This window comes from Gekko japonicus, unplaced genomic scaffold (genome assembly GCF_001447785.1).
Source record: "Gekko japonicus isolate JY-2015 unplaced genomic scaffold, Gekko_japonicus_V1.1 scaffold2866, whole genome shotgun sequence".
NCBI classification, from domain to species: domain Eukaryota; kingdom Metazoa; phylum Chordata; class Lepidosauria; order Squamata; family Gekkonidae; genus Gekko; species Gekko japonicus.
In genome coordinates, this window is record NW_015163173.1 from 122,649 (window position 1) to 136,711 (window position 14,063).

General features: G+C 43.4%; 1 protein-coding gene across 1 annotated transcript in view; it reads right to left on the reverse strand.

Annotated features, from left to right (window-relative positions):
- The window catches only part of MDN1 (midasin AAA ATPase 1), a 145,210-nt gene that overhangs the window by 65,486 nt on the left and 65,661 nt on the right, over nt 1-14,063 (reverse strand). The window contains exons 38-44 of the mRNA XM_015407100.1: nt 12,617-12,622; nt 9,590-9,727; nt 8,770-8,879; nt 8,527-8,600; nt 6,831-7,026; nt 6,138-6,294; nt 5,816-5,969 (exon numbers count right to left, since the gene is read on the reverse strand). Of these exons, the coding sequence (XP_015262586.1) occupies nt 5,816-5,969; nt 6,138-6,294; nt 6,831-7,026; nt 8,527-8,600; nt 8,770-8,879; nt 9,590-9,727; nt 12,617-12,622 (835 nt within the window). The remainder of the gene's footprint in view (nt 1-5,815; nt 5,970-6,137; nt 6,295-6,830; nt 7,027-8,526; nt 8,601-8,769; nt 8,880-9,589; nt 9,728-12,616; nt 12,623-14,063) is intronic.

Below are 14,063 nucleotides of genomic sequence, written 5' to 3' on the forward strand. Positions count from 1 at the left end.
TATGAGCATTTGGAATATTTCTCTCTATGTAGGCATTCTAGTTGCTTTCAATATATCTTTCAATGTGGCCAAAAACATCTGTGGATACTTAAATCCAGAGACTGGAGCTATGAACAGACAGGAAGGATGTTTCTATAAACCTCAGAAATACCTAAAAATATATGGTATGGTATTCGGATCCATTTTGGGTTTTTCCCCGGAGTTTCCAATATTTTTTGGTTCCATTATTCCTTATTGGGAAACTTTCCCCGGGGGGGGGGGGGGATGGGGGGGGGGGGGGGAGTATTTTTAATAGTACAGGCACCAAAACTGCAGGTGAGCTGCTAATGTCTGTCCTTAAAATAATCCCTTGAAATAACCCCAAATTTAAAAAACCCATAAATAAAGTCAATTAGACCAAGGAGTCCAGTTCTATGGGCCCCTGAACATGGTGCTCCCAGCCATCCTCCACTGTTTCTTATGGGGGGGAGAGCAATGTAAAAAATATAAAACCTGAGAATCTTCCCACAGGAAGGCTATTGCAAGTTATGGCTAAACACAACAAATGTAAAATCTGAGAATCTGAAACGATGTAAAACCAAATAATATTGACTTACATAAAACAGAAGAATTTCAATGTAAATCACAAGAATCCACAAAAAATGCTGAAAGCTAGACACAAACCAATTCCAGCAAAGAAGTAACTTCACTTGACACTGACGTATTTCCACCCAAAGCAGCCTGGCATGCTGATATCAAGCCCTGGGAGACACAGATACACGGGGTGGCATGGGGGAATGGTAACGGGGGGGAAGCAGTCCTGGAAGCCTGTAAATGCCAGCTCCTGATATTCCCAGTTAATCCTGAATATTCTTGGAATTTTGGGGGACCAAGACCCAATTGTATCTGAAAAATACCGATAAGGTATTTTTCAGATATATTATTTGGGCTCAGTTTTATCTGAGTGCACATCCTTATTTCAGAGCAGGATCTGAGAGAGGCAAGTGTGAATCCCTATTCTGCCAAAAAAGGTCACTGACCTTTGGCCAGTAACATATTATCAGCCTAACTTATCTCATATGCAATGCTCCTTCTAATCTGTGGAGTCACATGAACTCATCTTAGAGGGAACACTACTCATATGTGAGGATAAACCGGAAGCAAATAATGTAAGCTTCTCTGGGTCCCCATTATAGAGATACATAGGATATAAATTAAATAATAAACATAGCTGAAGATTGGGGGGGGGGAGATAAAAGGAAGGTTGGTTGGTGGCTAGGAAGGAGAGAAGGAAGCAGAGAAAGGTGAAGGCATGAAGGCTGCCAGAAGGAGGGAAGAGGGATGCAGAGGAAAGTAAGGTGCCCCCCCCCACAAGTCTTTGAGGGTTGGTTCTGGCCAAGTGGCTAGTACTGCACAACTGAGCCACCGTTTTCCTAGGCAGAGGCTGCTGGGGGGAGAGGGGCAGATAAATATAGGCTGGCTGTTGGGTGGGAAGGGGAGAAGGAATCAGAAAATGGGGAGAGGCTGTGGGGGCTCTCAGGAAAGGTAAAGAGGAAATAGTGTGTGAGGGGTCCTTGTGGGTCTCCCACTTGTATTACTTCTGAATGCCTATAGCAACTGCTTGATTGTACTAATTACTTCCCTCACTGAACTCTCTAAGATTTCATCGTATTAAGGCTTCAGTATTTTTCGAAGCCCTGACCTGGATGGTCCGGGCTAGACTGATCGTGTCAGATCTTGGAAGCTAAGAAAGGTTGGCCCTGGTTAAGTACTTGTCTTGAAAACTCTACAAGACCCCCATAAGTCAGCACTTTCCATCACCGCTGAAGGACATCAAGAGTGGAAAGACACCAGGCTTTGACTGCATCCATAATGAGTTCCTGATCAACAGTGGCACATTCACTAAGAAGTGGCTTGCAAAGTTTCTCACTGACATCATGAGTGTAAAGAAAAATGGTTTCTTGTTCTGAGTTACAAACTAAAATCTTTGGTTCAGGCTGTGTAGAGGCCTAGAGAAACTTTCTCATAGACAGAGATAACAGAGAGAGCGCTGTGACCTTGCTAAAGTGTTTTCAGCTGTGGATGGTACTAAGCTACCAACTGCCCTTGAAGCTCCCAAATAGCACTTTCCAAAGCAATTGAGCTACAGACACCTGTGTGGGGGTTGTTCGGACCTAGCTGCAGATAGTTTTGATTCTCTCCCCCCACCCTCTTGTTCATTCCAGGATGTCATGTGCCTAGCAACAGAGAGAGTTACATCTCCTCTCTGATCTCTGGTCAGAGACCCTTTCCTATAAAGTTAGTTAACATTCTTTCAGTATGGTGGTGCCTGGAGACTTTTGACATGGCTTTGTCAATAGTCCCAGAAGCAACCCAGCAATGGCATCCCATCTTGATTCCTGCCTGGACTGGCTGATTGTGTGAACTTCTTGTTTTGCTGGAACTGACTGCCTCTGCAACCTGGAAAGAGTAACTAGAACTTTGTCTGTATATGTTTAGCTATGCTGGAAAAGCTTAGGTTTGATTATTTTTATTCCTTCACTGTCTGAGTCTTGTTCTTAAATATTTTTGCACCTTAAATAAATAATTATATTAAGCTCTGTCGTGGTTCTTGCCTTCAATTAACCTCAAAGAATAATTATATTTTACTCTGTCGTGGTTCTTGCCTTCAATTAACCTCAAAGCCTAAATCCAAAAGGCCTTGACTCTTGACTGCCTACCAAGTTAACTGTTTTGTCTTGGAAACTCAGGCTGCAGCTTAGCTCTGCAGGGCTGACTTCTCCTGTTTAGTTCCCTGAGAAGCTGGGAGGCTTGGTCTTTCTCTCCTGGGTTGTTGGGATAGATTGAAAGACCTGGTGGCAACCTACCAAGGCTTGGGTGAGTTTGTAGACTCTCTCAAGTATTTTGTAACTGTGTTTTGCAACGCTCTCCCCCTTGAACCAAAAGTTCCTGGCCCGGATGGGACTGGCACTTTTGACAATGAGAACAGGAAGACTCCCAGGGGAAATCAAGAAAGCAAAGATAGCTACTATTTTGAAAATTGGAAAACTACATCTGGCAGAAAGTTGCATACCTACTTCCATTCTGAGCTCCTGTCATAAATTCCTCGAGAGGCTAATCCTGAACAGAATCAGTGACAGAATCTACAAACATGTCCCTATTGAGCAAGCAGGATTGAGACCCCGTCACAGTTGTGAAGACCAAGTTCTCAGCTTAACAACTTTCACTGAGGCAGGGTATCAGAAGTGTCTTAAGACATCAGCAGTTTTCATCAATCTGACTGCTGCTTATGACACAGTCTGGAGGGATGGTCTGTTGTACAAGTTTTTACAACATTTCCCTTGCAAAACTTTCCATGTAATTATGGGTCAGTCAATCAGCAAACAGAAGAAACTGAACAACAGTCTACCCCAGGGCTCGGTCCTCACTCCAGTTCTTTTCAGTCTATAATTCTCTGACGTTCCCGAGATGATATCCAGGAAGTTTGCTTATCTTGGTGACATGGCAGTTGTAGTAAGGCTCAAATCAAGTGAAAGAACTGAAGAAATACTGACTAGGGACCTCAAAACTTGGCTGACTACCATTGTAAATGATGCTTATCCCAAATTCCAGGAAAAAACAGAATGCTGCTCTTTCCATTTCAATAACAATCTTGCCAACCGTGAATTGAATGTCTACCTTCATGGCACCTGACTTATACACAACCACACACCTAAGTACTTTGGCATTACCCTGGACAGGACCTTGAGCTATGAACATCATCTTACCAATGTAGCAGCAAAAATACGCATGCAAAACAACATTCTACAAAAAATATGTGGTACAACTTGTGGTGCATCTGCTACAACACTTAGATGCTCAGCTCTGCGGTTGGTGTATAGTACTGCGGAATATGGTGCTTCAGTGTGGCTCAACAGCCCATGTCCAAAAATTTGATGTCCAACTCAATACAACAACGAGAACCATCAGCAGATGTATTAAACCCACTCTGACCTATTGGCTACCCATGTTGTGCCACATCACTCCCCCGCATCTCCAAAGACAAGATGCTCTTCTCCATGAATATAGAAAGATCACTGAAAACAGAGAGCTGACCATCCACAAAGACATGGCTGATATGGGCCTATCCAGACTAAGATCCCGACACACAGCAATAAGACCTGCAAAAATCCTGCAATCACAAAATTTAATTCCAGGGAATGAATGGTTGCGAACATGGATGCAATCAGTTTCACCCGATACCCATAACTTGATAAACGCCAACAAGAGGCCCTCAGGATTTGACTTGCCATGTAAAGTATGGCAGATAGCTAATCAAATATGAACAGGCTTCAGCAGTTGTGAAGATCTGTTATTTAAATGGGGCAAAATACCAGGACCCAAATGCAATTGTGGTGCAGCCCAACAAACTATTTTCCATCTGTCACAGGAATGTGAGTGTTGTGCTTTCCAGGGAGATGTGACGGAGCTCTCTGAACTCACCCCAGCTGCGATTGAGTGGATTGAAAATCTAGATATTAGTATTTAGGGGGATTACCCAATCGGTCTGTGTAACGAAATGGCTGCCAGGCAGAGGCAGCAGTGTATTTTAAAATGGATGCCAGCCTGGTATTTCTTTGAAGGGGGGAGGTACTCCATAGGGAACAATGGAGCTGCCATACCTCCCTGCCTACAGTTTCCAGACGCTTTAGGGAAAAGAGCAGGAAAAGATGGACACACCCCAGGGGCGGAGCCGGGGAGATAAAGGCTTTGGCTCTTGAGGGAGGAGTTCAGTCTCAGCCTAGTCTGGCCTTCAGCTCAGCTTGGATGGCAGCTTCAAGGGAGCGTACAGGTGGGGGCTCCTGTTACCACAGACTCCGGGGCATCCAGGCCACTATAAACCGTGGTGGACAGCCAGGAGGGTAACAGTATAAGTCACCAGTCCCGAGGAGGGCTGGGGTTTCTCCACAACAACAGGAGGGGGAAAGTAAATCCCATCCTGAGGCCCACAACCTCCAGAGATAGAGAAGGTGTGTGTAGGGGACAGAGGAATGGTGTTTTAAATCGTGTTTATTTTCTGTGCCCAGGTTGTGTTGATGTGCATTGTTTAAGTTCTGTGCCTAATATGTATATAATTCAAATAAACCTTTTTTGAGTTTAGGACCTGGTGTGCCTTGACCACTTAGTCCTCCCCACTTGGCACATTACCAGAAGCAAAAGGGAGGCCAGGGAATCCAAACATGCCCAAATCAGAGGGGTTGCCAACTCTCCAGGGGGCACCCAAAGATTGTGGTACCAACTTCCCAAGGTTGGGGAATCAGCCAGAGGGGTCTCACTGTCCCTCTAGGAAGGGGGTGTGAATCCAGTGAGTGGTGGCAGTGTGTAACGAAGGGAAATAGCCCCACCAGGAAGGTTGGGCAGGCAAAAACGGGCCTGCGAGCCACAGAACGGCTGTTCAGTCTCCCAGGGCTGAGGGTGGGTCCCCATTTCGCCACAGTCTGCATACGTGTTATACCAACTTGATTACATATTTTATATTTTTATATACTTCCTATAACTCTGCCATATGATAAATAAACAACCACCGCTATTTTTTTCCAAACTTGCACCTCAGGACACAATATCTTGGTTGCTGCTTGTGTATAACACTGCCCAGATGGGGGACATTCCCTAAAAGTCAAACCAGCAGCTCCTAAGAGTGAGAAGCAGAAGGAGAGAGGGTTTCTTTCTTATGCTTAGGCTACCCTAGTGTGAAATTGGGATTACAGTGGACAATGGAGCCCGTTAACATAGACATGCATCTATGGGAAATGCTTATCTCAGTCTACACACAGTAGCATGGACCAAGTTTCATCACATCTGACCTGTAGTTGCAAGGTTCTTAAAGAGCTCTGTTAGAGCCCTCTGTTTCTGGACAAGTAAATGCTTGACCTCTGACTTCTGTTTTTCCTTGTCAGCAAGCAGACTGACAGACGTGTTTTGCAACTCGTGGGCAGAGGCTATTATGTCACCTGTAAAAAGAGCAATAGAAAGAACTAATTTAGCAGCAATTTCAACAATATAATTTTAATTCACCAGTCTGCCCTCCCCAGAACTCACCACAACATTGAGAAGTCTATCCATTTAGAAAAGAGGGGGAAAAGAGTTCAGATCCATTACAATATCCCCACAGTGCCTACCTGTGAACTGGTCAAGGTTTTCCACCAGATCCAAAAACGTGTTGTTCTTCACAAAGGTTGTGCATATCTTTGCCATCCGTTTTGTAAGCTTAGGCAGGCGTGCTTGAAGGGATTCAGGATGAAACACATCTCCTTGGATTCCTTCTAAATGAGCAGCCTGGGAAAATTTTCACAACAGCAAAAGCAATATGGCTTAAATCAGAGTGCTGCATTATCACCCATGGGTCCATCAGTATTTATTAGTTACAGTAGTAAAGAATGGAGATTAAGATAAGGAGGACGCGTATTTTCACCATGTTCCATTAATCAGTTTTCAAACGTATCAGGGTGACAAATGTAGGGACACATATACCAATGGCTTCATACTGCATACAAAATTCCCATAGTACTAATTCAAACAAACATACCAGAGACTAAAACTACTTTCCATGAACAGAAAGTTTGAGGTACAGGAGAACAGTCAAACATGCAGCCATTAGACTCTACATAATTTTACATTACAGGAGGACAAAACAGGGGATAACGATTATGCTCCTGTTGCTATCCTGCCACAACCACAAACATTTTACAGTAGTTTCCACAGTGTAAGACTGATAAAAAATGGGGTGGGGAAATTCCCTGCAAACAGGAATTCAGCACTCCACTTAAAAATAGCTAACACTTCACCAAAATGCAATTGAGAACTTTATATACCTGAACAGCATCTATTGTAGAGGCCAGTTTTTTCCTTAATATGTTGTGCAGGCTCTGAATTTTAGTCTCCTGGTTGTCAGATGACCCCTGCTTCTGCAAAGAAAGTAGTTGCTCATCTTTGAACGTCTCTATTAAGGCTGACTGACATGGTTCATTGAGAGCAGCTTCAAATTTCTTCATAAATTTAAAAAGTGTCCTAGTCACAATGAAAAGAAACAGATGAAAAGGAACGTCACAACAACATGGTAAAAGGAGAGCAAGGGACTGAAATAGTTCATCCTAGCTCATCACCCAGTTTGAAATGTACAGAAAACAAATAAAATTGAACTCCAGTGTCACTCGTCTAGCAATATTTATTCCACCATGAGCTTTCATGAATCAGAGCACACTTCCTCAAATGCAATTACAAGAATGTCATTTTGACATATATCAATCAGCAATTGGTGGGTATAATTTACAACAGGGTTATGTGACATTTGTCCATGAAGTAAAATGGCTACTGTTAACAGTCTAACATGTTAGAAACAAGAAAGCTATTCAGACAAAGACAATTGTCATTTACTTTGAGAATATTACGTTAGGAGCTGAAATTACTATAACTATGCACTCCCATAAGTAAATACTGGAAAACAGAACACTAGTACTTGGTTTGAAGGTTACAGGTTATGCAGAGCTGAGTTTGGATGGAGCCTTAGATAGGGCTATGATGACCTTATGGAGATCCCAAGATGGATAGCCTAGGAATAGGTGGAATATGAAGCCAAGAAGCTCATCTTAATTTATTTATTTTATTAAATTCAACTTTTAGGCTGCCTTATGTGTGAATGTGAAAAGAGAGATGTTGTGCCCTAAAAATGAAGGACAGTAGACATAGCTGCAGAACCTGATCCTCATGAGATTTCTGGCAAAAAGAGGTGCTGGCCAAAACATATATGGTATGTTTGGAGGCCACTCCTAGGAGACAGCACTGGCCACTTCTGGTCCCCTAGACAGAAAATGGGAACTGAACCTCTGAACTTTGTTGCTGGGTAGAGATGCAAAGTGATCCAGAGAGGAAGTGCCAATCTTTCCCCACTTTGCTTCAAACACTTAAAGGTTGAGGACCCATTCTGGTGTGTCAAGATCTTGCAAATTTTGCTAGTTTGCTTTGCATTTGAGAATTCTCTGAATGTGCAGAATCTTCATAGGTGTCAGAACCAATCGGCAAAAGCACTTATAAGAAGAGGAAGAGATGAGACAGGAGAGATGAGAACAATAAGCTGCCAAAAGTCCCAGAGATGAAAAAACAGAAACAGAAATGAGATGACACTAGAAGTTCCTAGAATGCTGCAGAAAAGAACATCTACCGGAGTAGACAGGACTGGAGGTGGGAGGTCCCTATTCCCACAAGCATGAACCCTCAAGCTCATTTACGTGGTCTGCTTGTGGAGTAAGCAGATAAATAACCCAACCCAGATTCCCTTCTCCACTGACAGAAAAACTCGCAAGACACAGAATTTCATTCCTGGGGTATCTGCACGAGCACTTCCTTAAGACAGTGGGATTTAAGGAAAAAGCCAACAGGAGAGGCAAGAGCGAAGAATGGCATCAAACTTAAAAAAGGCTCTCAAGTTGCATGTTTTTTTTTACAAATGACTGACTTAAATGCCCAGAATGTCCAAAATTGCTAACAGCATGAAAATATCAGAGAGCTTACCTGTGAGCCTTCTCCACAGACTGTTTTACAGCCCAAAAGCTGACATCATTCCATTTTGAGATTTTCACAAACTCCTGTAAGTAAAACAAAGTCAGTGAATGGCGATGTCCATTAAATCAAACGATATACACCACCAATTTCAGAAACCAGTATAATACTTCGAGCATGACATCATGCTTCAGCTTGATCTCCTACAGCTACAGACTAGGAGTAAGTCTTCACACCCAGCATCACTGTTCTTACCTTCAGTTCTTTCTCGATAGGCTGCCGGAGTTCAGTCAGCTTAGTTTGCACGCATTCTGAGAACTGCTTATAGTAATGATACAGATTCCACAGTACATTGCGCAGTGTATCTGAAATAAGTAAAAAATCCCAAATTTAATTTAAAATTCTTTTCTTCTTCAACACTAGAGGGACCAGCTAGGGAACATAAAAAGTAGATCCCCTTTTTATCAAGTACTCTACTCCTCCCCAACATTTTGACAGTCTTTCAGCAGGGCGACTGAACATCTAAACATGTTCACTTTGTCTGTAGTGCTATGCTAACTTCCAGAAGCTGATGTATTATGCAAAAGGAAGCAAACCTATGAATTTAAGAACTGAATAGATGGAAAACAAAAGCAGATGAGCTCTGAATCACTTTGCCTGTTCTATGTTAGGAAGCTTAAATCACAGTTTAGGTTCAAAAATTTGGTTAGCGCAAGTCATGGCTTCACATGCCTAAACTGAGCCAGCTTGCAGTACTGTGATGAGCTCATGCACAAAAGAACTGTATTTGGCAGCAAAATCTAGCCTAAAATGTGGTCTAATTTCATGTAGAACTGGAAAGACAGTTCTACACTTAAGTATGTCTGAGTGACTTCACGTTACACCGTATGATAAGGGGGTGGGGCTTATTTATCCAGCATTCCTGAGTAATGTAACTATATTAACTGCCATAGCAGGTAATGTATCCCCCAAATGTGAGTAGTTAGCTGCTGGACCGCATGAGGCTTGCATACAACTACCCAGCTCTGTTCAACTAGACTGGAAGAGTACTAGCTAATCCAAAATAAGTACCTACCATTACCTTCCACCTGTGGCATCAACAAGACGTGACAGTGGAATTCCAGGAGCATTTGGAGTCGTGTATGGAATTCTCCCAGGGTGGATCCTTCTATGAAAGCCTCCAGTGTACTGACCACTGCTGTCAAATTCATTTCTATTCATTTTGAGATGTTGCCGTTTTAAGTATGTAAAGGGGCAGAAGAAGAGACATAATAATTAATTTGTCTTTAAAAAGGGAAGGGGAGAAAAGAAAAAGATGTAGCAGTGAGAAAAGCAGTCAAGGTCCCAAAAGAAAAAGGTTGAATGGCTACAATGGGGAGTGCAGCCTTTGCTCCTGAGAAAATATTTACCCTACAAACTTTTAGTATTGATATCATGTTAATACCCTTCTGCTTACAATTAAGCAATTTGCATCTAGTAATTGGAATGTGCACTCACTCACTCTCATCCCCTTCTCAGCTACGAAGAAATTGTCCATTTCTGTCTTCACTGTAGTTAAGGGAACTGTTTGCATAGGATTTAACTGTGGTTAATACTAACCAGGGCTTTTTGTCAGTCAGGATCTGATATCCCATTTAAAGAACCATCTCAGATAATGCTACCCATGGTTAAGAATGATGCCAATGGTTCCTTTAACCCTGGTTGATGGGAATTAGAGCAACAGGGAAGAAAGAATAAGCATCCCCAAGGTGATGCTTCCAGAATAGATTTATTGTTACGGTCATTGACCAGAACACAGTAATACACGTGATACACATTCCTACCTAAGCTTGAACATTTCAGTTTCGTTATACATAAATATAATATTTGTAAAATACATAAGTAAATCATGTATATAACCTAAAATATTAAGCAGTATAAACACCATCTCTAAAATATTAACTAGTATGACTTACATCCGTATTTTCCTTAGCTTAATTACCAGCCAACCATACTTAGCAATTTTAAAGGTGACATCTCTGTTTCTGTCAGTGAGCATTTTCTTGAGATGACTTTTTTGATCTTTCCCTGGGAAGCTGGAAATTACTGCTGCTACAAGGACTCCCAAATCAGCTTACAGATTTTACAATCAAAAATTACATGGCTTAATGTCTCGAGACTTACATCCCCAAATGGACATAAGCATTCTTTTAAAGAATATTTGCCTTCCAGTACTGCAGTAGTCAGGGCATCATATCTTAACCAAGTGAAAGCCCTCCTATAATTGGGATTCTCTTAACTGTTGACATAAGGCATCAATAAAGGCCTATTTAGAGTGTTCAAATCAATTATATCACTCTTCACTCTGTTCAGATCGTGTTGTCTTTCAATATCTAGAATCCTTTGTTTTACCACTGACTTCGTTTGATCCAGCTGTATAAACAATAGATACTGTTCTGATAGTCCATAATAGCCTAGTTTCTTCCTCAATATAATGAGCCATGGCAGAGTAAAATTATCTTTTAAAATTAAATGAGCAATCCTATACTCATTGTAGGCTAGTTTCAACCAGTATCTAAAGACTGCTATCCACATCCTAGCTTCTACCGTCACCATTCCTGTCTCTATTCTAATTGCTGCATTTGATACATTGGGTGGAGTTTGAAAAACTGCCCTTAGGAATTTGGACTGGATCCTCTCCATTGATATCTTATCTATATATCTAATAGCCAAGTTGCCCCCTTTTGCGGATATCTAAATCCGCACATCGGGGGCACTTGGGGGGCAGGGAGATTTTCCTGCACACTTGGAGCAGTCCCCAGATGTGCAGAAAAATTTGAAAAGTTTAAAAACCAAATGGGGGATATTTAAACCCCCCCAAAAGTAAAAGAGTCCCCTGCGCATGCGCACTTAGCACTGGCAGCAGCAGCAGCAAACCTTTGGCGATCGGCGGCTGGGAGCCACAGTCCTTGCTGTGGTGGAGGGGAAGAAGCCTGGCGGGCCCAGCGGCAGGGATCCGCACAGGGCTCGTCATCGTTGCTGCTTAGGGGGGGAAGAGCCGCCTGTTCACCAGGCTTCTTCCCCCACCAAGCAGCAACGGCTTGCTAAGCCATGCATGTTGGCGGAGTGACAGTGTGTCTAATGGAGTTGATCTGTTGTTTAGAAATAGTACATATCTCGGATAGCGAAGCTGAAAGTGTGGTCCTGCACTCCTCTGGCACGGCATCAAGGACTGGATGAACAACAGTAGCAACACTGAAGGCATAAGCCAAGAGGTAGGACAGGTAAGTATTGATTCGAATGTTCATAGCAGCCACTGAATAGGTCTTCTTAGCTATACAGTCAATTTTACGACCCTCCCAGTCCGGAGAAATGGATTGTCTAGGCTGCTTCAACTTCGAGGAGGAATTAATTATCATCAAGTTCAGGGAAGGATGATTAAAAAGAAACTTCCCTGAGGACTCCTGGATCTTATAGATGGCATCATATCTCTTTGATAGTGGGAGCACCGAAGCAGGGCAGTCCCAGGACTCCTTCAGAGCCGAAAGGTGAACTGGGAGCAGTGGTAAGATCATTGATGGTGGCAAGTCAGCCTGAACTAACTTGTGAACTACATCCGTAACTGCCGGTGCATCTGTGGTGCCCTGTACTTGAAGGGCAGTGGCCATCCTCGTTATGAGTTCCAAGTAAGCCTTTGGACCCTCAGTAGGTGAAAGGGAACCCGTGCGAGGACCATCATCCTCAATCAAGATGACATCGGGGTCCAGGTCACCCAAGATGGAACGATCAGAGACCAAATCCAGAGATGGTGACTGAATATGCTGAGATGCGTCTACAGGTGGTTTGACATCAATAGGAGGACGGTACCGAGCTTCAGGGAGTCTGCCAAAGTCAATGCATCAGGGTGTTGATAGAGCACCAAGGAGTGCACCGACATCTGAAAACGAGCGTCTACTATGAGACTTGGTCGGGCGACAGGAATGGAGATCAGCATCCCGCAATGCTCTGTAGGGGTCACAACAAGGCATCACAGACCTCGAGTAGGAGAGATGACCATAGGACCTGCGATGTCTAGGGTCTGGGGGCCCAAGATCTGTAATGAGATCCCAATGGAGATCTGGACGGCGATCTATGGTAGTCGAACGTCCTGCGATCATAGTGTGATAGAGGTGATCAAGATTGACTTGTCATAAAGTGCTCCCTGTCATCCAAAGGTTGCATAGGCAGGTGGGAGTCATGAGACGCAGAAGGGCACCTAGAAGCTCTGTATGAGTCATGATGAGAGCCAGAGGACTTCATCATCGGTGACTTTGCATGCTGAGCCAGTGTAAGCTGGTCTGCTGGGGACGACAAGGTCGGTGTCAAAACCCGAGGATGGGGTTTCGATTTTTGAGGTGCAGTCGGAATTGAGGCGACTGTTGGTGTCAACATCGATAGACCCGAAATCACTACTAGATTGAGCTTCGGAGCAGCGCTCGATGTCGACGGTTTCGACTTCGGCGCTGAGGGGTCTTTGTCGATGTGTTTCTCAGATTTATGCTTTTTCAAGGATTTCTTGGCATCTCCTTGAGAGGAGGACTTCTGCAGCATGGAAGAGGACTGTGAGGCTGCTGAGGACATTGCCGGATGAAGTGCAGCTTCCACAAGTACAGTTCTTAAGCAAGCTGCTCTATTACAATGGGCCTGTTTAGTAAACTTAGCACAATGGGGGCAGGAATCTACATGATGAAGATCCCCAAATAAATTAAACTAAGGTCATGGCTGTTGTTAGAAGGGAGTTTTGTGGGGCATTGGCGACACACCTTAAAAAATAGTTTGCGGCCCATACAAGCACCTTTCCTAGAAGGGGGGGGGGAGGGCGGAAAAGTTGACAGAAAAGATAATTCTCTCTCTCTCTCTCTCTCTCTTTTAAGAAAGACAAATCGAAAGGGGGGAACGAAGCTCGAAGAGAAAGAACAGCAGAAAAAACGAAGGAAAAAACTCAGCTGAGGCAACTTGAAGAGGAATCGCTGGAGAGATGTGAACCTGAAGGCAGTCGAAGAAGAACTGAGTGGGAGGCAGCTCTCTCCTCCGCTCCAGGCATGCGCAGAGCATGTCTGCTCCCCAGGGCAGGAAGAGAGCCCGCCAGAAAAGACTTCTGAGGCAAGCTCTGGAACATTCTCCGATCGAGGTCGTGCACAGGTACCCAACGCATGTGTGGTACTGCACAGAGACCACGAAGAAGATCTAATAATAGCCAAAGGCAGACTCAAAGAGTTATGCTGTCTTTCAAGAGTTCAAGGATACCTTCCCAATTACTATCTCAAAAAAGAAAAGAAAAAAGCCTAGGTTACAAAGTGATTTTTCCACTCTGAGTATTTAAAAACTGTACGATAATGCCTCTCCTTCCTAAGAAGCCGCCTGTACCTCAAAAGCTGAGAAAAGTAGAAGACATCTCGACAAGGGATACTAGGATTATAATAGAAGGTCCTCAGCAAAATTTACAAGAAGATTTGATTAATTGGTCAGAACCTTCGCAAACCTCTCAACAGATAAATGAGGAGATTCCTTGATAATATATTGGAGGAAGA